The sequence below is a fragment of the Artemia sp. Qi Xiang Cuo genome, chromosome 18, assembly GCF_049724085.1.
Source record: "Artemia sp. Qi Xiang Cuo chromosome 18, ASM4972408v1, whole genome shotgun sequence".
NCBI classification, from domain to species: domain Eukaryota; kingdom Metazoa; phylum Arthropoda; class Branchiopoda; order Anostraca; family Artemiidae; genus Artemia; species Artemia sp. Qi Xiang Cuo.
The window spans coordinates 12,620,970-12,644,320 of NC_142811.1; the positions used below are offsets into that span (position 1 = coordinate 12,620,970).

General features: G+C 35.1%; 2 protein-coding genes across 2 annotated transcripts in view; one reads left to right on the forward strand and one right to left on the reverse strand.

Annotated features, from left to right (window-relative positions):
- Window positions 1-11,629, reverse strand: part of ScsbetaA (Succinyl-coenzyme A synthetase beta subunit, ADP-forming) — a 101,870-nt gene extending 90,241 nt beyond the window's left edge. Inside the window, exons 1-2 of the mRNA XM_089104120.1 lie at window positions 11,591-11,629; window positions 7,717-7,819 (exon numbers count right to left, since the gene is read on the reverse strand). Of these exons, the coding sequence (XP_088960246.1) occupies window positions 7,717-7,819; window positions 11,591-11,629 (142 nt within the window). The remainder of the gene's footprint in view (window positions 1-7,716; window positions 7,820-11,590) is intronic.
- A 50-nt stretch (window positions 11,630-11,679) lies between these two features.
- LOC148941216 (neuroligin-1-like) overlaps window positions 11,680-23,351 on the forward strand; it is a 284,000-nt gene continuing 272,328 nt past the window's right edge. The window contains exons 1-2 of the mRNA XM_089104121.1: window positions 11,680-11,748; window positions 12,127-12,419. Coding sequence (XP_088960247.1) covers window positions 11,680-11,748; window positions 12,127-12,419 — 362 coding nt within the window. The remainder of the gene's footprint in view (window positions 11,749-12,126; window positions 12,420-23,351) is intronic.

A 23,351-nucleotide genomic window follows, 5' to 3' on the forward strand; every position in this document is an offset into this window, starting at 1 on the left:
TGTGTAAATCTTGCCCCCCCTCAGTACAAATAATTTCTTCTCATGAAAGATCCTCCGGAAAACCCTCACACAAAAAAATTTCGTATGTTTCCCAATGACAAATACTACCTGTAAGCAATAAACAAATAAAAAAAAACTTAAAAAGGAACTGAAACTTCTGCAACGCGGTTATCTAATTGTTTTGTAGCTAGGAAAAGAGGGAAATACCTCAAAGGGTGCATTTTGATGCCAAAACATCTCAAATCTCATTGAGCCTTCAAATAAATACAGAATTAGCTCTAAGAGAGAAACGACAAGAGGATGGAGGTAGAAATTGTTTGATAATCCCCAGGCATTTCTAGTCTTTTTTTATAAGCCGAAAGTGATTGGAGACTAACCAACCGCAAGAGGTATTTCTTTTTTTTTTGGGGGGGGGGGAGATTTTCCACGGGTAGGTATTTTCTGGGAAGGGAGTGTTTCCCGTGAGGTGTTATTTTCTGCGGGGTATTTTCCTTAAGGGATGTTTTTTGCGAGGGGGGGGGGGGGGTAAACGGCGGCTCTCACCGTCTAAATACAGTAATCTTTTTACCACTTTGCTTATTTTGTTGTTGTCATTTTTTGGTATATTCTACGCTCGTAGTTGTTTATCGTTTGGTTTGAAAAAGGTTAATTACCGGCTTCGGTGCAGTGGTTCAGTTGTACGATGGTTCAGTTACACGAGGGTTCAGTTGTACGGTGGTTCAGTTGCACGGTGGTTCAGTTGTACGGTGGTTCAGTTACATGGGGGTTTAGTTACATGGGGGTTCAGTTAAATGGGGTTGAGTTGCACGGGGCTTAGTTACACGAGGGTTTAGTTAAATGAGGTTCAGTTGCCCGGTGGTTCAGTCACACGAGGGTTCAGTTGCACGGGGGTTCGTTATACTGGAGTTCAGTTGCACGGTGGTTCAGTTACACGGTGGTTCAGTTACACGCACACCAGAGATAACACTTTCCTCTGCTTCGGAACCAATACTCCTTCCGAACAAGTAATCGGGTATTGCTTCAATACTAAAATAAATAAGAACTGCGTTCTACTCTAGCGTTATAAACGCTATATGCCTTATTCAAGCAATTGCCAAAAAACGAAGGATACTTGTTAGCGTTATTCAACACTTCAGAAAAGGCACCACAGATGTCCAGACCAGCGTTGCCAACACTTTGAGATAAAATGTATCACTTTTTTTTACAAAATAGTACCACAAAACATTTTTGTGGCCCAATTATAGCATTCGAAGTCAGTTTCCATTTAACCAACAAAAATACTAGAGTAAACTGAAAATCAAGCGGCTTTTTTTCAGCTCATGTCTTCAATCTCTCTTAGAAACCGATTTTAAGCACTGTTTCCTCTTGTGATGATTAGTTTTAAATTCGGGAAGATTTTTTTTTCTATCGAGTTTGCATTCGACGAAAATGTTTGAGGAAAAGATCAAAAAGGTGAAACTCAACTTGGTGAATACAGTCAATGTATATCGAAATGTACTAGAAATTTTGGATTGCATCACGGAATTTTCGACTGTACCTTATTGTACCAGGATTTCTGAATTGTACCGAAAACAGTAAAAATGTACCAAGTTGGCAATGCTGGTCCAGACGAGACAGGTTTTAAAACAAATCTTGAATAGGAAGCTGAAAGGCTCAAAAATCTTTATTTCTTTACATATATATACAGATATATATATATATATATATATATATATATATATATATATATATATATATATATATATATACCGTTTTCGCATATGTAAAATATAGTATAAAATATAGTGCCGTTTTCGAGAAAAGGTATATATACATATATATATATATATATATATATATATATATATATATATATATATATATATATATATGTATATATACCTTTTCTCGAAAACGGCACTATATTTTTTTTCTAAAACCGGACATGCTAATACTTTCCAGAGGAAACGATCGAGATAGGTCAGGATCTTGAAAAAGTTCGCCTCCCCTTCCCACCGCCCTTAATATATTTTTTAAAATCGTCTAATGACTGAAAATAGAGACCCAACAACTGGAAAAACTGCCAAAATGAAGTTGGACAGTTGGACAAAGGTGAGTGAATATCGACCATGTCATTACTATTCTTAAACGTTCCGACCTGGGTTAATTTTGCATGGTATTTGACTCCTATTTGTATGCAGCTTGTTTAAGAAATTCGCCGCCTTGCAGATCAACTGAATCTTGCAGGTTGACTAACCAGGTCAATTGAACTTTGAAACTGATCTTACAATTGCAACTAAAAATATTGTTATATTAGACTCAATTTTTAGTAAGGCAAGTTTGTTTTTCTTCAATATAGTCTAGGGGCACCAATTCATGAATATACTAGGCAAAACAAATAAAATTATAACACAAAAACAAAATAAATATTATTTTTTATATATTATTTATATAATATTACATTTATATTTAAATATATTTATTTATATTATTTTTGTATTTATATTATATATATATATATATATATATATATATATATATATATATATATATATATATATATATATATATATATTTGTATTGTATTTATATATATCTATATAATATTATTATTTATAAATATTGTTTAAACAAAATTTTATTTAAACGAAATAAATAAAATTAAGGCCAATACAACTAAATCTAGAAAATTTACATATTTTTTTCCTGTGAATCATGGTATGAGGGATTGTCTTTCCATGGGGGAATTTTCGGCGGAAGCACGGGGGATTCGTCAGACGCCGTTTATGTCTGAAATTTGCTTCACCAACCGATGCTTGGTCCCCTGGTACTGTATTTATACAATTAAAGTGATCAATATTTTTCTACAACACTGATTTCAACCGAAAATTTACCTTCTAATTAACTTTTTTTTATGTTTCCTTCTACTAACGATACTGCTTTTAACTTTCTTTAATTGCTTCTCCTAGCTACAGTAAAGTGAGCTTCATTGCTTACTGCTCTTTTGACCAGTGAAGCAGAATTAAGAAAGACAAGATAAGAGGAAAATACCGCCAGAATCTTCTAATCAACTCGATTGGTTAGGAAAACAAGAAAATGGAAAACAAATCTCTACTTGAGAGATCTTTTTTAAATTTTTGGAGCATCAAATTAACTTGTAATTTTGCCATAGCGGTTTCATTAGACCGGATTAAAATGGTTGCGAAAACAAAAATAAATGTTTATGTGATACTCAAAACGTACAAGAATGAAACAGCCTGATTTATCAAATTTGAGACAGAAAAAAAGAATCCAATTCTAGAAAAACGAAAAAAAATACTTTTTTTACCTTCTAAAAGCTGTAATACCTTCTTGCTTATACAACATTATAAATATTTTTATATGTATAATTTATGAATTATAAACATTTAGGGCTCCTACCAACTAATATGCAATAGCGACTAATGTTTATTGATCAGATTTCGTTTTTTATTTATCTATTTTTTTAGGGGATCGTATACACTTTTTGGGGGAGGGGGTTTGCCGAGATTAAATGAAACTGACAAAACTACGTGCAGCCAATTTGCTAAACTATGTATAGGCTGAAAAATTATTGAAAACCTTCATCATTTAACCTTTTAAAAACCTTTTAATACATGTAGAAACTAAGTTCACCTAATATGTCTTAGCTTTTCACAAATAGCCTGTTTTACACACGCGCATAGGGAACTATCTGCCAGAACAGTCCAAAACCCTCCTCCAGAACAATCTAACACAATAGACTAAAAATTATCTTTAGAGTTCATTATCCTTACAAAAACGTACCGTTCTTTATATTTTGGCTATATGGGCAAGAAATTGTAAATGTGTAAGTTTCTGTTCGATTTTCTCTAGCCTCTGCTATTTTTTTTATTTTTTTATTTCTATATCTAATTTGAACTAAATTTAAGTTTCTTCGTTCTTTTTGCTTATCTTTGTCTGTTTTGGTTCAAATCACAATATATCATATCTGCTTTATATATCTGTTTATCTGCATTTAATCCACACCAACTTTTTGCTTTTCTCTGCTTTTGAAACCTAGTCAGGGGCAAATCTCCAGCATTTTTATTAGGGGGGGGGGGGCACAAAGGGTCCATATTTGGATAGTCATTGGGGGGAGTATTGGGGGGAGGTAACTGCCCCCCTTGCCACCCCTGAACCTAGTTAGACCAATGTCTTTGATAATTTTAAGAGAGGTATAGAGGGGAAACGAGAGAAGAGAAAGAGAGAAAAAGGGAGAAAGAAGGAACGAGAGAGGAATAGAAGGAGAGATAAATAGAGAAGAGGAAAGAAAAGAGAACTACATACGAGAGAAACCCTGAGTTGCTAACACAAATGCTTTTGGTAAAGCCTTTGACCTTTTTTGCTGACACTCGGTAAAAAAAGTATCTCTATGACACAAATAACCATTATTAGAAGACGGATATATTTTTTTTTCTTTGCAAGCTCTTCCGCATACATTTCTTATTTTTTTTTTAATGACGGTTTGAAAAATCTCTGCATCTTAGACAGACGCGCCTGACTGATTATTTATAACAAAGGACTTCTCCAACCTAGGAAATTTCTTTTTACTTTCAGGAAACTTCCCAGACAAAACGCTTAGATAATCCTTTTGTAGTAAAGCAATTTTCATCCATGATTAAACAAATTGATATTAATAAATGTAAAAAAATTAAATCAAGCATTTTATTGTTGAGAAAACTCTATTAATAAATCTCACGACATAACTGCCACCCCCGACAAACCTCGCGCTTTTTACAGTAAAACTTCAGTTATGATTTATTAAAAGGATAATAAATATTTATAATAAATTAAAAATTTAGCGTAAAGAGCGGAGAGATTTAGAGGGGTGACAAATCCCTCCTTATAAAAAAGATAATTTATTCGTTTTAGAATTTACATTTTTTAATTTCATTCGAAAAAAAATTGTTACTTTTTATTAAATTTATCCGTTCTAAATATCATATGCAAGGTAATCGTAAATATGAGATGGGGGCTGCTTCAGCCCCTTGCTTTTTGTACTGAAGTTTGCCTTTTGCGTAACAATGCTTTGAAAATAAAATCACCGCAAAACCTACAACTTGTTTTCCAATTATCAAAAATAATCTTTCAGGTCTTGAGGATTCCATTTTTCAGAAGGGGTATTAGAAAAATATTGCTACTGGGGACACCTCAGTATTATCCCCTTCTATCTCTGTGTTATCTCCTATTGTCAAATGATTACTTGCTGAAGGTTGGCAACCTTGAAGTAACAGACATCAAAATTTTTATCAACATCAAAATAAAAAGAGTATTCCCCCCTTGACCCATCTCACGTCAATTCGTACCTGAAAACCGCAAGTTTCTAAGATTTGAATTTTAGTTGTTACAAAATTATAAACTGTTTTAGGGTAGTCACATCTTCGTCAGTGTTCCCACTTTAAACCATGAAAAATATATAAGCAAAATTAATCAGTTAAAGTTGACAAAGCTTTTCGTCGGTTAAACTCAGACATTAACAATCAATTGACTCCGAAACAATATTTCACCTTCACAAGAAAGATTAGGATGTCTGGTGCCACGTATTTAGTTTCTTTTTGCTGGTTTTTCACTCACGTCTCTTTTTTTAAATTTGGCGCCCGCTACCACCAAAAACTGTATAACTGCATTTAGAAGTCTTTTTCATTAGAAATGAATTCCTGATTTTAATTTATATATATGGTTGTGTAAGTTTCCAATTAGCCAATTAAAACAATCAGATTTCATTTTCACTGTCATTGGTACCTTAAGTACGAAAAAACAATTTATACTTGCAGCCAAATCACGTACAGGTTTAGTTTTCTCCGAAAGATTTTTAAAGCTTTTTATTGATTATTTTGAAAAAGAAAATCTATACGTGACCTGGTTTAGCATTTGAGTTACTGTTTCTCGCCTAATATTTACTCCAAGAGAAGGACAATTTCCAAAGAAACTTTCTCTTTGTGCTTTACTCTTTTGTTGAACTATCAGAATGTACTTACTGAGAGTCACAAGATCTAGGATGTTATTTCTTTACTTTGTAAAACAAGTAAATATTTCAGACATGCTGCATTAAAAAAACGATATTAATGCTTAAAGATGAATAAAAGAAAATTTAATAACACAGCCAGAAAACGTCCAATAGAAATTTTTGTTTCTTTAGAGTCGACTTGCTAGCACAAGTTTAGCATAAATGATATGTTCCCCGTGTATTTTTCCGAGTTCCATTATACACAAAGAATGAACATAGAAAGTTCAGGTAAGAATCAATAAATTCCACAGAAGTGCCCCTTTCAAGGCCCAAAACCAGTTGGAGGGCAGCAAACCGTCCTTTGAAACCCAATGTGTGTAATCAACCAAACAAGGTATCAGGTCACAATACAAGGATGACAATTTTAATTATTACGGCCAAAATGTTAAAAAAAAATTTGACTCCGGGTCAACATGTTCCGTGCGGCCCCAGAAGCAAGCATGACATTTACCTTTTTGAAATTAGAGTCAAAGAGCGATTTTAATTTGTGTTATTGGAAGGCAGAAAGTGGGAGCCTTGGAGCTGCACCTTTTCCAGACTCCCTACAATCCTTGTAAATACAGAAATGGTGTACCTTTTTCAACTCATGGTTATTAATGGACTATTCAAGCTAGGCCATATCTGGGATTTTTGTTGGGGGGAGGGGGTGTATTTTTTCGGGGGGTGGGATACAAATAAGAACTTTAAAACACATAAAAAATTTAATATGCATTTTTGTTAGGTTTTTATGAGTAAGACCAACATTTCGGGAGGGGGTTCAAGTCTCATAACCCCCAGGATACGGTCTTAAATCCAAGGAATGGCTATAATTAATTAAATGTTTAACTTTGAAGAACCATCGAGGTCGCAGCATGTATGTCTAAACCAAGCGTGTTAAGAACATATTTCACAAGCTATGTTTGATTTCTATTGAAGGTGAAACTCCTAATATTGGAAAATTAAAGTCCAAACACAGTCAAAACCAGACTGAAATAATCTTTAATTGTGATAAAAATTGGTATCTAAAGAATCTGAGCCTATTTTTTGCAAATCTGTGGCTAATTGTATTTACCAAAAATCTGGTAAATTTGTACTTTCCGCAGGATCAGGCGTTTTTCCGTCTCACCAGGAATTCGAAATTAGTTACCTGGGAATTTATTTAACTGTAGGCTCCCACGGCTGATGGCGGCTGATCTTGCTGAGTTCCAACATTGACCACCACCCCACGCCTAAGGTATGGCGATACCAGGACTCCAGCCCCCGCCCGAAACTTAGGATTGCATGTCCAGTGTGCAATCTACTCGACTACGGTAGCTCTTTGTGGCAATTAAATAATAAAAAAAAGTCTTTTTAACTGAAAGTAAGGGGCGACATTAAAACTTAAAACGAACAGAAATTATTCCGTATATGAAAGCGGCTGTCCCCTCCTCAACGCCTCGCTCTTTACGCTAAAGTTTTTTATTGTTTAAAAAAAATAGAGTTGTGAGAAGGAGTCAAACTTTAGCGTAAAGAGCAAATAAATTCAATTAAATTCATTAGAACTTTTTATAGTTTTTCTAAAGCTTTTTCTTGAATATACAACCATTATGAACTAGGAATTGTTTCCTAATTTTAAAAGAGGGAGTGGGGTGTTCAAGTTAATATGACAACGAAGAAAAGTTTAAACAAAATTTCAAAGACTCTGAAAAACAGCAAAAGGTAATACTGTTTACCTTTCATTGTGTCAATAGGCTCTTTAAGAATAGCATTGGGATTATCTGCAGCCACTTCTTCGATGTCAACACCCCCTTGGGAGGAGGCAATCACAACTGGTCCCTGAAATAACAAGGTCTAATGAGAAACGGCTCTACAACCAGCATTCACAAACATTTATAATAGTGTATTGAAAAGTGTATTGAACAGAGCTACTCAAACTGCTTTTGGTGTCTTCAGGGCCAAACTTGGGCCCATAAATGGTCAGTCATTGAGGTTAATTCTATATGCTGTAAGGCTACCAACTAAACTAGCCTATCGGTCGAAAGCCTTCTAGGAAGACGCCAAGAATAGAATTCTGATGGCAATACAAGTAACTATTTTTCAGTCAGAGTATTTAAGAGGTGAGTTAGAGCACCAGAATCACTCAACTCAATTAAAGACCATGCGGAGCAAAAGACCTCCCAGAACTAACCTCTTGGCCGTAAGTTTGCGGAAAATTCCCCTTTTACTAAGATTTTATGGATGATATTGCCTTAGTGGGAGACTCACTTCCTCAATTGCTTATGAAAGCTGTCGATCTTGAAATCAATCGAGTGAAAAAAAACTGCCGTTAGGGACAGAAATTGTAAATCACGCACTAAAATCATCCCAAGGTTGTCTACTAGAATTTTCGAAGTGGAACTCTGATCAACGATTAGCTCTGACGTTTCATTCAACCCTGAGGTTACAAATCGCACTTCCAGGGTATAAATTGAAATTTCTTTTACCCCTATGAGTAGGTTTTTGCATCTGTCCAGAAACCTGGAGCAACCAGAAACTATCTAACGCAAGCTTGAAGCTGAAAATGTTAAAAAATAGGGCTTTGACTCAAACCCTGCTAACAAAGTAGACGCCCTTGACACATCCATGTAAGAAGAATAAAGCGAATTCGGCGGTACAATCGAGCTAAAAATTCCCCTTACGTGAGCCATAGGTATACACTCATCACATCCCATCCCTTTTTTGAAATTTTTCGACAACGCCTTCTATAAAAACCTTATATGCCCCCAGGACATAACTTAAAACCCTTGCCCGGAGGGTTGTGGGGGAGTGTCCTCCTCAAAAACATATTTTCTATCTGGAAATCAACTACGCTGAACAAAATGGCTATCTCAAAACACCCATCCCACGCGTGTCAGCGCATGTTCCCATTCAATCAGACACGCATCTAAAATAAATATAAGCCCAAATTTAGTCCACATGGTCCATAATACGTAATCCTTATAATCCACTATCAATATGGTCATCCAAGTCAGACTAACTAAAATGAGATGAACGAACCAAATCTCCTGAACCAAATCTCCTGTTCTGAAATGGTTTCGTTGCATAAAATCAGCTAATCTTCTACTTCACACAGAAAGCGAGACTCATTTTATACTTCACAATTTCCGTGAATGTAGTGTTATTGTATTTCATGGTTAGTTAAGTGAAGACAATTTGAATGGAACTCTTTAGCCAAGGATCTCAAGGATACTAATTAAAACTTCATTTATGAAAGTTCACCAAAGCATCAAGTTGTGTGAATTTAATTTTACTTAGTTCAAAAACGGTAAAAAAAAAAAAAAAAAAAAAAAAAAAAAAAAAAAAAAAAACGAATGGTTAGTCAATAGCCTGTTTAACGAGCAAATGAAGGTCTTCTTAAAAGTGTGGTCTCCTTAAAATCGTAAAGAGTGGTGGGTCGAAGTTGGGGCAGTCCCTCTCATATACAGAATAATTTCTGTCCATTTTAAGTTTCAATCTTACTCTTTACCTTCATTTAAAAAAAATAGTTTCTTTCTATTAAGTGACTTACGAGGCTTTTTTCTTACTTTCCTTTGGATTATCTTTTGTCAAATCTAAATATGGCCATTTTGTCCCTTGTATTCCCTTTTCGCAAGAGCAGTTTATTGCTCTGTCAGCAAACTGACCTTGTTATTTTCCATATCACTTTCCCTAAATTAACATATCTTTAAAAGAGTTCATTTATCTGAAAATCTAAAAGCTTGAACTTTCAAAAAAAAGGAACGGTTTATATTTTCAAGATAGCCAAGAACTGTCAAGTCATGTCTTGCCAGCAAATATAATTAGTTGGTTGCAGCTCCAACAGGGAAATTGTTTTGTATCATTTTTTCCCGTCAAAAAGAAAATATTGGTTTCTAAGCCAGAGTTGCCACTCCGTGATTCAAATCGAAGATTTCGGGTCAAAATGAAAAATTTGTTGCCATAAGGCACTTGTTTTGCTCCCACTTACAGTAAATTTGGGAGTATAGTGAATGAATCCAATTTACTTGTTTCTGAGAAACTGGGCTCGATTTAGCTCTTTCTTGCACTGAGTCACAACTTAGCTCATTTTTTCACAGAGTAAATTGAATGGTCGGACTTAGCTTATTTTCCTCCTAGTCAGGGTTTGCAACTAAAGCAAGCCAAAAACTATCCAATTATTTCTCGTTTCTATTCAACAAGTCTTTGAGTTTTGATCAATCCGAAGCTGTCCTGCGACAAAATAAGCAATTTGTCTCTAATATATGTGTTCTGCAACAGTTCTAAATATATATCGTTTTCAGTAAAGCACAAACGACGTTGGCCTTTTAAAAGGCTTGAGGTATGGTCACCTCAATGCTGTATGGGTTAGCTTTTATATTCATACGTTTTACAGCTTGGGATTTTCTTTTTTTGTTGTTGTTGATGAATCACAAACAAAACAATATTCGACACGAAAATTGTTTTCAGTAATAGTGCAGGCAAACTAGCCAAAAATATGGGTCGACCCCAAACAAATTGCAACAGAAATGATTTTTATACCATGCTGTAGAAAAAAAAAAGCTCAACAACATATCCAAAGTTGTACATTCTAGGTCGACGAAACTTGTTTTTTTTTTGCTTTTCGTGTCAATTTTTTCAGTTTTTTCTAACAAAAAATGAACTGTCTGTAAATTTTTGTTTTTGTGTATATGAAGTACCGTCCCGATGTAAAATGAAGAGCTGAGACCGAAAATGAAAGCAAACTGGATGTACAATGTACCAGAAAAAGTTCCATTATCATCAATATGTGATTTTACTCTTCTCATCGCTGTGACCTCTTTTTCACCATACTATCAGAAGGCAACTATTCTGACATAAAATGATGAGCTGAGCCCAAAAATCAAATTTAGCTGATGTACGGTCTACTAGAACACCCGTTTCATATTCATCAATATGCACTTTTTATTTTCATTTGATATGTTTCTTTTAGTACTTACTGTCCTCCATTTCGTCAATTGTTGTTACAAAAAAAAAAAAATAATAATAAGCGGACTGATAAATTATGTTTGGCTCGTTTAGAAGACCAGTTAAGGCACAGAAGGCAGCTACACCCCTTTCATCACCTTCGCATGCAACAAATTATATCAACGTTTCATCTCATGCTTTGTCCAAGTGATTTCTCGGATAAAGCCGTAAGCTAAAAAGTCACAATTAAAAATTATCCAGAGTAATCATTTATTAAGTTCCATGCCTGGAAAGATGGTCGCTGATTTTGTGTTTCGACGAAAACAATAGGCAATTTAAATTACTAAAAAACAGAACCCAGGTGGAGATTACAAAAGACAGGACCCAACTCTGCTTTTTCAGAGGTTCATCACACTAGAAAAGAGGATCAATCTCACAGAATCTGAGTACTTTCAACACGAAAAGTGTTCCTACCCTGTATCACTTTTTGACAGTTCTTGCATGCTCCGGTCTCCGAACAAGCCAGAGTTTGCCAAGGCTATACATTAGACATGCAATCTTGAGGAGCGCTCTTCTCCCCTTCCAAAGGCATTCAATATATCATCGACGGTGGAGCTCTTCTGCACAGAATTCCATGGGCCACAAACGAACGACACTCCAAAATACTTGACCATTATGCTTCTTACGTGACTCAAAAGTTTTCATCTACCACTATTGTGCTCGACGGCTACGATGGCGGAGCTACCATAAATGATATGGACCAGTCGAAGAGAAGACGTATAATCAGCCGTGAGATGTTCTTCACAGCAGATATGCAGCTGAAGGTAAAAAAGGATGAATTCTTGTCCTGCAAGAAAAACAAGGCCAGGTTTATCTGCGCAATGGCTGTTTATCTCCGATCAAAGGGCTTCGTCGTGTTCCAGGCACCAAGTGATACAGATATCCCAATTGTGTAAGCTGCTGTTGATTCTTCCTGGTATTACAACATTGCTGTCATCGGAGATGATACTGATCTTTTGGTTCTATTGTGTTTTCATGGTGACCTATTAAGCAAGAAACTATTCTCTGCACTTGAAGCAAAGTCAAATAAAGCTGCCTGAATATGGGATTTTCACAAATTGAAAGAGAAGAAGCTGGGCCAAGAGACATGCCATCTGATTCTTTTTGCTCACGCCATCTTAGGCTTTGACTCTACTTCACAGATCCACAGTGTGGGAAAAGGCCTTGCTCTGGAGAAGCTAATGGCAGATGCCGATTTTCGTACATCAGCTGCAGTTTTCATGCTGAAGTCAGCTTCGAAGGAGGAAGTAAGGGTTGCTGGGGAAGATGCTCTTCTCATGATATATGGCTCATCAAAAGGGGGGAATCTGAATGAAGTCCGCAAAGAAGTTTTTAGAAAGAAGGTGACTACTGCTAGCATGTTTGTTACCAACAGTTACCACCAACTTCTGATGCGGCTAAATTCCACAGTTACAGGGTTTTCTGCCAAGCTCAGGTATGGAGTGGAGATCCTGATTCGGAACTTAAAGCCGAGGAATGGGGTTGAAAAAATATAGATTACTTTTTGAATCAATTGAATACTGACGTCCCACCAGCCCCTCGTCTGCTTTTGAAAATCCTTAAGTGCTTCTGTCAATTGGAATGTAGCTCAACGAGATGTAGCTGCTTTAAAAACAGCTTAGCTTCCACTGCAGCCTGTAAAACGTGCAAAGGTACAGCATGTTCTAACCCTCCAAAAATCAAAAGCTATAAATATGAAGAGAACGTCGAAGCTTACATATCTGAATCAAAAGAATAATTTGTGAATACTAGTGGAGTTTGATTCTGTCTTTCAAATGTCCATGAAGTTGATTCGATAATATTATCAGTAGTGAAGACTAGTCAGTGTGTTGATAATAGTTTATTCTAACAGGGATTTTAAATGTCGGCTGCTGAAAACTAGTTTCATAGATGATTTCCCTTTTCAAATATTTTTCATGTTTTTATAAACATCTTGCAATCACTCTTTTTAGGCCGACCCATCAGGTAATGGAGCCAGAGACGATCAGATTCAGGCTAACAAATTTATTATATCTCAAAACCGACAATTTAGCCAGCGAAAGAAACTTTTTTTTATATACCGTACACCAAATTTGACTCCATTTTCGCACTCATCTCGTCTTTTTACATCGAAATAATAATTCAGTTCAAGAACAACGAACAATTACCGGAACTTATGGTGTAAAAACCATTTCTATTGCAATTTCTTTGGGGGTCAAACTCTAGTTTGCCTTTGCTATAAAGCGCAAATGATTTGGTTCACCTTTAAATAAGCTTGGATCTAATTTTGTCATTTTCGTCTTTCCACATTTAATATAAATTGCTTTACCCTCTTTCTTGTCTATAAACACAAATCACAATCTTGTCATATACCAAAACAGGTATCTTTTACTAATTGATAAGCACACTCATTTCCATTGTTATTTTTTTTTCTTTTATTAAAGAGAGAAAGAGAACTATTATAATGAGCAGAGGACCAACTTACAGTTACCACTCGTCTTTCTCATGAACATGAAAAGCATTTTTATTCACTTTCTCCCAACAGCAGATACAAGTAAGAAAGAATGAACAAGAGAGAAAGAGTATCATTTCCTTGTAAAAAAGGGCTTGACCAACATTTGATTTATGTGTTTGTCCTTTTGGTTTGTCAATGGCCAATCACACCTACAAAGCAATCCAGGGTTCGACCCCAACGCAGCAAGATTGGGCGACAAGCTTGCTACTTGTCCGTGTAAAAAAAAGAAGAAAAAAGACCCAGCAACATAAGCGTCGATGACACTCTATGCGCCAGCTAAGGCTTTGGATGATTTTTACCTTTTTAAATTATTTTAAAAAGATAACGCAAAGTCGCTTTGCTCATTAAAGCAAAGCAACCTCTTAAACCACCTACCAACAACCTCTTAACCCAAAAATCCAACGATATTAACCCAAAAACTCTCCCTTGAAAAACGTTAAAAGATGAACTTCAAATTCATTGTTGAAATTTGTTTTTAGCATTTTCGATTCATTGTTCAAATTGAATTTTAATATTTTGGGTACATTTTTGGAAATTCATTGCATATATTCTGACCAATAATTTTTAAACGGATACTAGTAATTTGTGTAAGTTTTAATCGATAACGAATCACAACCCCAACCAATAATGTGTAATTCTGACACCGAACATTTGTCAAAATAGAGACACCTTTCTTCAGTTGGTTACGTGAAATATTTCTATCAAACAGTTCGTGGTAACGAACTGTAAGTAAAGAGCGACCCGGCTCAATAATAACTGAAGCTCTTAAAACGGATAAAATACGGGTTTTGAAACCAGTAGATACATCAAAAGAATCAGATTTTTATGCTGATTTTAAATATATAAGATTCATCAAGTTTAATCTCCCATCAAAGTTATGCGCCTGAGAAAACTTGCCATATTTTCGAAAAAAGGGGGAAACAACCCCTATAGTCATAGAATTTTAATGAAAATCACACCATCAGATTCAGCGTATCAGAGAATCCTACTGTAGACGTTCCAAGCTCCTATCTGCAAAAATGTGGAATTTTGTATTTTTCGCCAGAAGGAAGATCACGGATGCGTGTTTATTTATTTTTTTTTTTTTTCAGGGGTGATCGTTGCGATCCAGAAGTCCTAGAATACATGAGAAAGCTCATTTGAAAGGAAATTATAAGTTCTATTCCCCTTTTTAAGTGACCCAAACAATTGGAGGGCAACTTGGCCCCCTCCCAGGCTCATTTTTCTCCCGAAGTCACCCAATAAAAATTTTGATATAGCCCTTTTGTTCAGCATAATCGAAAATCTAATACATATGTCTTTAAGGATAACTTAATGCCCCACAGTTTTTCGGGTGAAGGGCTACATATTATGAACTTTGCCCAGTGTTTACGTATAGTATTGGTTAATGGGAAGTATACAAACGATTTCAGGAAGGATTGTTTTTTCTGGTGGGGGTCGGTGGAAGGGGTTACGAGGAAGGATCTTTTCATGAAAGATGTTTCCTTAGGGGAAGGGACATTTCTATGAAGGGGGCGCCAGATTTCCCAGCATTATTTGAACAACGATCAGATATTAAATAAAAAACAAGTTTTTTTTTTTACTGAAAGTAAGGAACAACATTAAAACTTACAAAAAAAGAAATTATTACGTATATGAGGGGGTTGGCAACCTAGTCAATACCTCGTTCTTTACACAAGAGTTGTTTTTAGTACGAGCTTTAATAAGAACTATTTATTCTAATTAACCGGCCTTTGTGATTCAGGAGTTTATGATTCGAACTTTAGCGTAAAGAGTGAGGTATTGACAAGGGGGTGAACTCCCTAATATACGTAATAAAAACATACGAACATAGACGTTCGTTACGTAAGTTAATTCGTAGGTTACATCAGAACAAAATTTCGAAAAAGCCATTTAGCCAAAAAAAAGAAAAAAATTAAATTAATATACAAATTTCGTTTTAATTATTCATGTACAGTGAGCCAAAATCAAAGCTGTATTAATTCAAAACCGTTCAGAAATTAAATAAATAAAACAGTTTTTTTTTAAGTGAATGTAAGGAGCGACATTAAAACTTAAAACTAACAGAAATTATTCTGTATATGAAAGGGGCGGTCCCCTCATCAACGCCTCGCTCTTTACGCTAAAGTTTGACTCTGTCTCACAACCTTATTTAAAAAACAAAAACAAAAAAAGCTTTAGCGTAATGAGCGAGGCGTTGAGGAGGGACCTCATATACAGAATAATTTCTGTTCGTTTTCAGTTTTAATCTCGCTCCTTAATTTCAGTTAAAAAAACTTGTTTTTTTATCTAATGAAAACAAAAGTCGATCCTGTCAGAACAGAACATTGCTTTACTGCTGTTGCTGCTACACACGTTTTTTCTGTCCACGTTTTTTGTTGAAACGTTTTTCCTATCTACTTTAGGTTCCCACAGCAAAGTTTTTCGTGCGTTTTATGAAGAATTAAATAAAAAAAAATTAAGTATAAAAGAAATGAATTAAGTATTAAATAATTTTAAGTATTAAAAAAAAAATGAAATATTAAATATAAAAGAGTTAAACAAAAATTATTCCCTATATGAAAGGGGCTGTGCCGTCCTCAACGCCTCGCTCTTTACGCAAAAGTTTTTTATTGTTTAAAAAAAAGAGTTGTGAGAAAGTCCAACTTTATCGTAAAGAGCGAGGCGTTGAGGAGGGCACAGCCCCTTTCATATACGGAATAATTTCTGTTCGTTTTAAGTTTTAACGTCGTTCCTTACTTTCAGTTAAAAAAACCTGTTTTTTTTATTTAATTTTTGAGAGTTTTTGAATTAATTCACGTTTTTATTTTGGCTCACCGTACATGAATAATTATATCGAATTTTGCATATTAATTTTACTTTTTTATGGCTAAATGGCTTTCTCGAAACTTGTTTAATTTTATTTACGAACGTTTTTATTAGTAATAAATATACGTAACTTACGAATTAACTAACGTAACGAACTTCTATATTCATTGATTTTTAATACGTATATTAGGGGGTTCGCCCCCTAGTCAATACCTTGCTCTTTAAGCTAAATTTCGAATTTTGTTCCAACTCTTTAAAAATGACCCCTTAATAACAAAGGCCGTTAATTAGAATAAATAGCTCTTATGAAAGTACTAAAAAATCTTTGACTTAAAGAGCGAGGCTTTGAATAGGGGGTGAACCCAATCATATACGTAATATTTTCTGTTCGTTTTAATTTTTGATGTTGCTCCTTACTTTCAGTTGAAAAACTGGTTTTTTTTATTAGATTTCTGATCTTTTTCTTTAATAATGCTGAGAAATCCGACACCCCCTTCATAGCAATGTCCCTTCCCCCAAGAAAACTTCCTTCATGGAAAGATCCTCCCATATAACCCCCGACCCAACCTCCCCCCTCTCCACCCACCAACCAGAAAAATCCCCCCTGAAAACGTCTGTATACTTCCCAATAACAAATATTAGGCTATATATTAACATTGGGTAAAGTTCATAACTTTCAGGCCTCCCCCGGGGACTTTGGGGGATTAAGTCATCCTAAAAGACATAGTTATCATATTTTCGACCATGCTGAACAAAATGGATATCTCAAAATTTTGATCGGGTGACTGTGAAAAATTAGCGTGGGAGGGGGCCTAGTTGCCCTCCTTTTTTTTGGTCACTTAAAAAGGGAACTAGAACTTTTAATTTCCGTTCCAATGAGCCACGATATTCTAGGACCACTGGGTCAATACGATCATCCCTGAAAAAAAAAAAAAAAAAAAAAAAAAAAACACGCATCCGTGATCTTAATTCCAGAAAAAAAATGCAAAATTCCACATTTTTGTAGATAGGTGCCTGAAACCTCTACTTCAAACTACGTCAAAACTTCCTCGCAAACCAAGAACCGCACAATACTTGATGTAGAATTATTTAAACGAGTGCAGTCATCAAACTGAGTCAGGCTACAAAGGATCATTGCTTCCAAATTGATGGGGTATCTTTGAACACCCCATTCGAATTGAGTTCTGCAATTGGCCCATTATACCTCTAAAAAAACGCAACCTCTAAAAATTTGGTTCAAATGTTCATTTTGCATTCATTTTCCACCTATGTCTCAGCAAAATTATGCATTGTAGCAAAAAATGATCCCATATAGCATGAATCGTATAGAAATAGAAAGTCTTTGACCACTCCGTATTTATTGATGAAGTGTCTTCTAGTATTGATAAAAGTCATCATCTTCACTGCCGTTATTATTATTTCTTTTTCTGTTTCTTTTTTCCTTGATAAAAGTAAGCCCTTATACCACTTCCGCTAGTCACAGAACTGAACCAGTACCGTTATTTAACTGAGCAGTAACTGAGCAGAACCCGTTATTTAACTGAGCAGTAACGATCCTCAGATAATTCCTTCCCCAATAACATGTGTTCATATGTGAGATGCAGATCAAGGAACTCGGGGCTCGTGAACTGTTCCTTATGGGTCACAGACACACAAAAAGAATGCAATAAAAGGCCACAGCTTTTAAAATTTTATTTCGGGAAATCTTGGTGGATGGGTGAGGCATTCCCTTGCGTTCAAGCGTTGATGTGTCCTCAAAATCCAACAAATCCCTGGGAAAGTAATTTACGTTCAGAATATAACTGACCAAGGGTCTATGAATATATAGGAGTACGTATCCAAAAAGAAAATCTCAGAACTTTTATGACTTTTACAGTTAGGTTTTTATCATCGAACTGGTTTCTTCATCCGATCAGTCTGGTGATCTTTCTGGTGGATCAGTCTGGTGGATCAGTCTGGTGTTCTTGTCGAACTTGTTCCAGTCTGGTGATCCTTGAATGAAGAAACAAAAGATTTTGAATAGTAGAGTTGGTCCTCATGACTTATTTGAGTTTTTGCCAGCAAGAGGCGGTCGCAATTTAATGAATTCATGGTCGTGGTGGTCTAACCCATGGGAGTATAATAAAGGGATGCATCAGGGAGGGGGTGAAGGGAGTAGAGGGCTAACTTATACTTTGCGGAGACATATAGGAATCTCCATGCTATTTGCGGAGACATATAGGAATCTCCATGTTATTTGCTTGCTACCATAGGAATTCCCATGTTATTATGCTTGCCTTATGTTCCTTGGCGTCTTTCCAGAGCATGTACTTATGGATTCTAGTCGACTATGGTCCCTCCCATGCTCTTTTAAGGGTATATGTTCCCTCCCATATTATTTTAAGGGTTTATGTTCCCTCTCATGCTATTCTAAGGGCTTATGTTCCCTTCCATGCTATTCTAAGGGTTTATGTTCCCTTCCATGCTATTCTATAGTGCTATGTTCCTTCCATTGTTATTCTATGGGACCTCTACACGTGATTAAACACGTTATGAAACTATGTGCTATTTGCTTATGTCCCGTTGGTACCATTCAAAACGAGCGGGGATTCCCCTCTTGTTTCTAAACATTGCAAAAAAGATAGCAGTATGAACGGGGATTCCTCCACACAAATTTGTTTCAACTCCAAGTTTTTCAACCAGACTGGTTTTTTTTCTGTTTTTGTTGTCAATTGCACAATGAATGTAGGTCATGAGTTCACGTGTACATTCTTAAAAAAACTGGTAAATTTAAAAAGGGGTAATAAGATTTGCGAATTGGAGTTTAGAATTCACGAATTTCATCCTACTAAGGTGGAGAAAAAAAGAAAAGGGTTTAGCATTTGCAAATACTTCAATGTGTTGTCAATTTAAAACAGTTTAGAAATAAAAAAAATTAACAAGAAATGACTGAAAAGTGTTTTGGGGGAGAGGGGGTGATTGTGTACTGTATAATACGCATGTGATGTTTGGACAGTGTTGTCAATTTAAAATAGTTTAACGTTCCCTTCGTTCCCCCATTTCTGCGGGCAGGGGGAGGGGGGGTCAATTTTGGAGGGAAAACCAAAAATACCCAGAATAAGAAATCAACGGGATGTGCCTCACGGGGACGGCTCATCGTCTCGTCCTCCCAACATTTATGAGGGCAGGGGAGGGGGGGGGGTAAATTTTGCAGGGACCCAAAAAAATACTCATACTAAAAAATACACGGGCTCTGACTCCAGGGGCCGGCTCCGTGGCCCGTCGTTCCCCCATTTCTGAGGGCAGGGGTGGGGGGTCAATTTTGGAGGGAAAACCAAAAATACTCAGAATCAAAAATAAATGGGATCTGCCTCAAGGGCAAGGCTCAGAGGCCCTTCGTTCCCCCATTTCTGAGCGCAGGGGATGGGGGGTCAATTTTGGAGGGAAAACAAAAAATACTCAGAATCGAAAATAAACGGGATCTGCCTCAAGGTGAAGGCTCAGAGGCCCTTCATTCCCCCATTTCTGAGAGCAGGGGAGGGTGGATTTCTTTCGTTGAAATGCAAGTTGAAATATTTCAGTAGTGTTTTGTTGTGCTTTACCTTGTCACAGTTACATTCTCTTGATTTTTCAAAGTTCATTTTGGATTTCTTCCTTGAAATGCAAGAGTTGGAATATTTCAGTAGTGTCTTGTCGTGGTTTACCTTGTCACAGCTACATTCTCATGATTTTTCAAATTTAATTTTGGATTTATTTCGTTGAAATGCAAGAGTTGGAATATTTCAGTAGTGACTTGTTGTGCTTTAGCTTGTCACAGTTACATTCTCTTTATTTTTAGAAGTTCATTTTGAATTTCTTTCGTGAAATGCAAGAGTAGGTATATTTCAGTAGTGTTTTGTTGTGGTTTACCTTATCACAGTTACATTCTGTTGATTTTCATAGTTCATTTTGAATTTCTTTCATTGAAATGCAAGAGTTGGAATATTTCAGTAGTGTTTTGTTGTGCTTTACCTTGTCACAATTACATTCTCTTGATTTTTCAAAGTTCATTTTGGATTTCTTCCTTGAAATGCAAGAATTGGAATATTTCAGTAGTGTCTTGTCGTGGTTTACCTTGTCACAGCTACATTCTGATGATTTTTCAAAGTTAATTTTGGATTTCTTTCGTTGAAATGAAAGAGTTGGAATATTTCAGTAGTGACTTGTTGTGCTTTACCTTATCACAGTTACATTGTCTTGATTTTTCGAAGTTCATTTTGAATTTCTGTCGTGAAATGCAAGAGTTTGAATATTTAAGTAGTGTTTTGTTGTGCTTTAACTTGTCAAAGTTACATTCTGTTAATTTTCATAGTTCATTTTAAATTTTTTTCATTGAAATGCAAGAGTTGGAATATTTCAGTAGTGTTTTGTTGTGCTTTACCTTGTCACATTTACATTCTCTTAATTTTTCAAAGTTCATTTTGAATTTCTTTCTTGAAATGCAAGAATTGGAATATTTCAGTAGTGTCTTGTCGTGGTTTACCTTGTCACAGCTACATTCTCATGATTTTTCAAAGTTCATTTTGGATTTATTTCGTTGAAATGCAAGAGTTGGAATATTTCAGTAGTGACTTGTTGTGCTTTACCTTGTCACAGTTACATTCTCTTTTGATTTTTCGAAGTTCATTTTGAATTTCTGTCGTGAAATGCACGAGTTGGAATATTTCAGTAGTGTGTTGTTGTGCTTTAACTTGTCACAGTTACATTCTGTTGATTTTAATAGTTAATTTTGAATTTATGTCGTTGAAATGCAAGAGTTGGAATATTTCAGTAGTGTTTTGTTGTGCTTTACATTGTCAAAGTTACATTCTCTTGATTTTTCAAATTTCATTTTGAATTTCTTAAGTGAAATGCAAGAATTGGAATATTTCAGTAGTGTTTTGTCGTGGTTTACCATGTCTCAGTTACATTCCCTTGATTTTTCAAAGTTCATTTTGAATTTCTTTCGTGAAATGCAAGAGTTGCAATGCTTCGGTAGTGTTTTGTCGTGGTTTACCTTGTCACAGTTAAATTCTCTTGATTTTTCAAAGTTCATTTTCGATTTCTTTCCTTGAAATGCAAGAGTTGGAATATTTCATTAGTTTTTTTTTTTGAATTACGTTTTCAAAGTTAATTTATTTTTATTTTCATAGTTCATTTTGAATTTCTTTCATTGAAATACAAGAGTTGGAATATTTCAGTAGTGTTTTGTTGTGCTTTACCTTGTCACAGTTACATTCTGTTGATTTTCAAAGTTCATTTTGAATTTCTTTCGTGCAAATGCAAGAATTGGAATATTTCAGTAGTGTCTTGTCGTGGTTTACCTTGTCACAGCTACATTCTCATGATTTTTCAAAGTTCATTTTGGATTTCTTTCGTTGAAATGCAAGAGTTGGAATATTTCAGTAGTGTTTTGTTGTGCTTTACCTTGTCACAGTTACATTCTCTTAATTTTTCAAAGTTCATTTTGGATTTATTTCGTTGAAATGCAAGAGTTGGAATATTTCAGTAGTGACTTGTTGTGCTTTACCTTGTCACATTTACATTCTCTTGATTTTTTGAAGTTCATTTTGAATTTCTGTCGTGAAATGCAAGAGTTGGAATATTTCAGTAGTGTTTTGTTGGGCTTTACCTTATCACAGTTACATTCTGATGATTTTCATAGTTCATTTTGAATTTCTTTCATTAAAATGAAAGAGTTGGAGTATTTCAGTGGTGTTTTGTTGTGCTTTACCTTGTCATAGTTACATTCTCTTAATTTTTAAAAGTTCATTTTGTATTTCTTCCTTAAAATGCAATAGTTGGAATATTTCAGTTGTGTATTGTCGTGGTTTACCTTGTCACAGCTACATTCTCATGATTTTTCAGTTCATTTTGGATTTCTTTCGTTGAAATGCAAGAGTTGGAATATTTCAGTAGTGACTTGTTGTGCTTTACCTTATCACAGTTAAATTCTCTTGATTTTTCGAAGTTCATTTTGAATTTCTTTCGTGAAATGCAAGAGTTGGAATATTTCAGTAGTGTTTTGTTGTGCTTTACCTTGTCAAAGTTACATTCTGTTGATTTTCATAGTTCATTTTGAATTTCTTTCATTGAAATGCAAGAGTTGGAATATTTCAGTAGTGTTTTGTTGTACTTTACCTTGTCACAGTTACATTCTCTTAATTTTTCAAAGTTCATTTTGAATTTCTTTCATGAAATGCAAGAATTGAAATATTTCAGTAGTGTCTTGTAGTGGTTTACCTTGTCACAGAGACATTCTCGTTATTTTTCAAAGTTCATTTTGGATTTATTTCGTTGAAATGCAAGAGTTGGAATATTTCAGTAGTGACTTGTTGTGCTTTACCGTGTCACAGTTACATTCTCTTGGTTTTTCGAAGTTCATTTTGAATTTCTGTCGTGAAATGCAAGAGTTGGAATATTTCAGTAGTGTTTTGTTGTGCTTTAACTTATCACAGATACATTCTCTTGATTTTCAAAGTTTATTTTGTATTTCTTTCGTTGAAATGCAAAGTTGAATTATTTCAGTAGTGTATTGTTGTTCTTTACATTGTCGAAGTTACATTCTCTTGATTTTTCAAAGTTCATTTTGAATTTCTTTCGTGAAATTCAAGAGTTGGAATACTTAAGTAATGTTTTGTCGTGGTTTACCATGTCACAGTTACATTCTCTTGATTTTTCAAAGTTAATTTTGAATTTCTTTCGTGAAATAAAAGAGTTTGAATAATTCGGTAGTGTTTTGTCGTGGTTTACCTTGTCACAGTTATATTCTCTTGATTTTTCAAAGTTTATTTTGGATTTCTTTCCTTGAAATGCAAGAGTTGGAATATTTCAGTAGTGTTTTGTTGTGCTTTACCTTGTCACAGTTACATTCTGTTGATTTTCATAGTTCATATTGAATTTCTTTCATTGAAATAGAAGAGTTGGAATATTTCAGTAGTGTTTTGTTGTGCTTTACCTTGTCACAGTTACATTCTCTTGATTTTTCAAAGTTCATTTTGAATTTCTTTCGTGCAAATGCAAGAATTGGAATATTTCAGTAGTGTCTTGTCGTGGTTTACCTTGTCA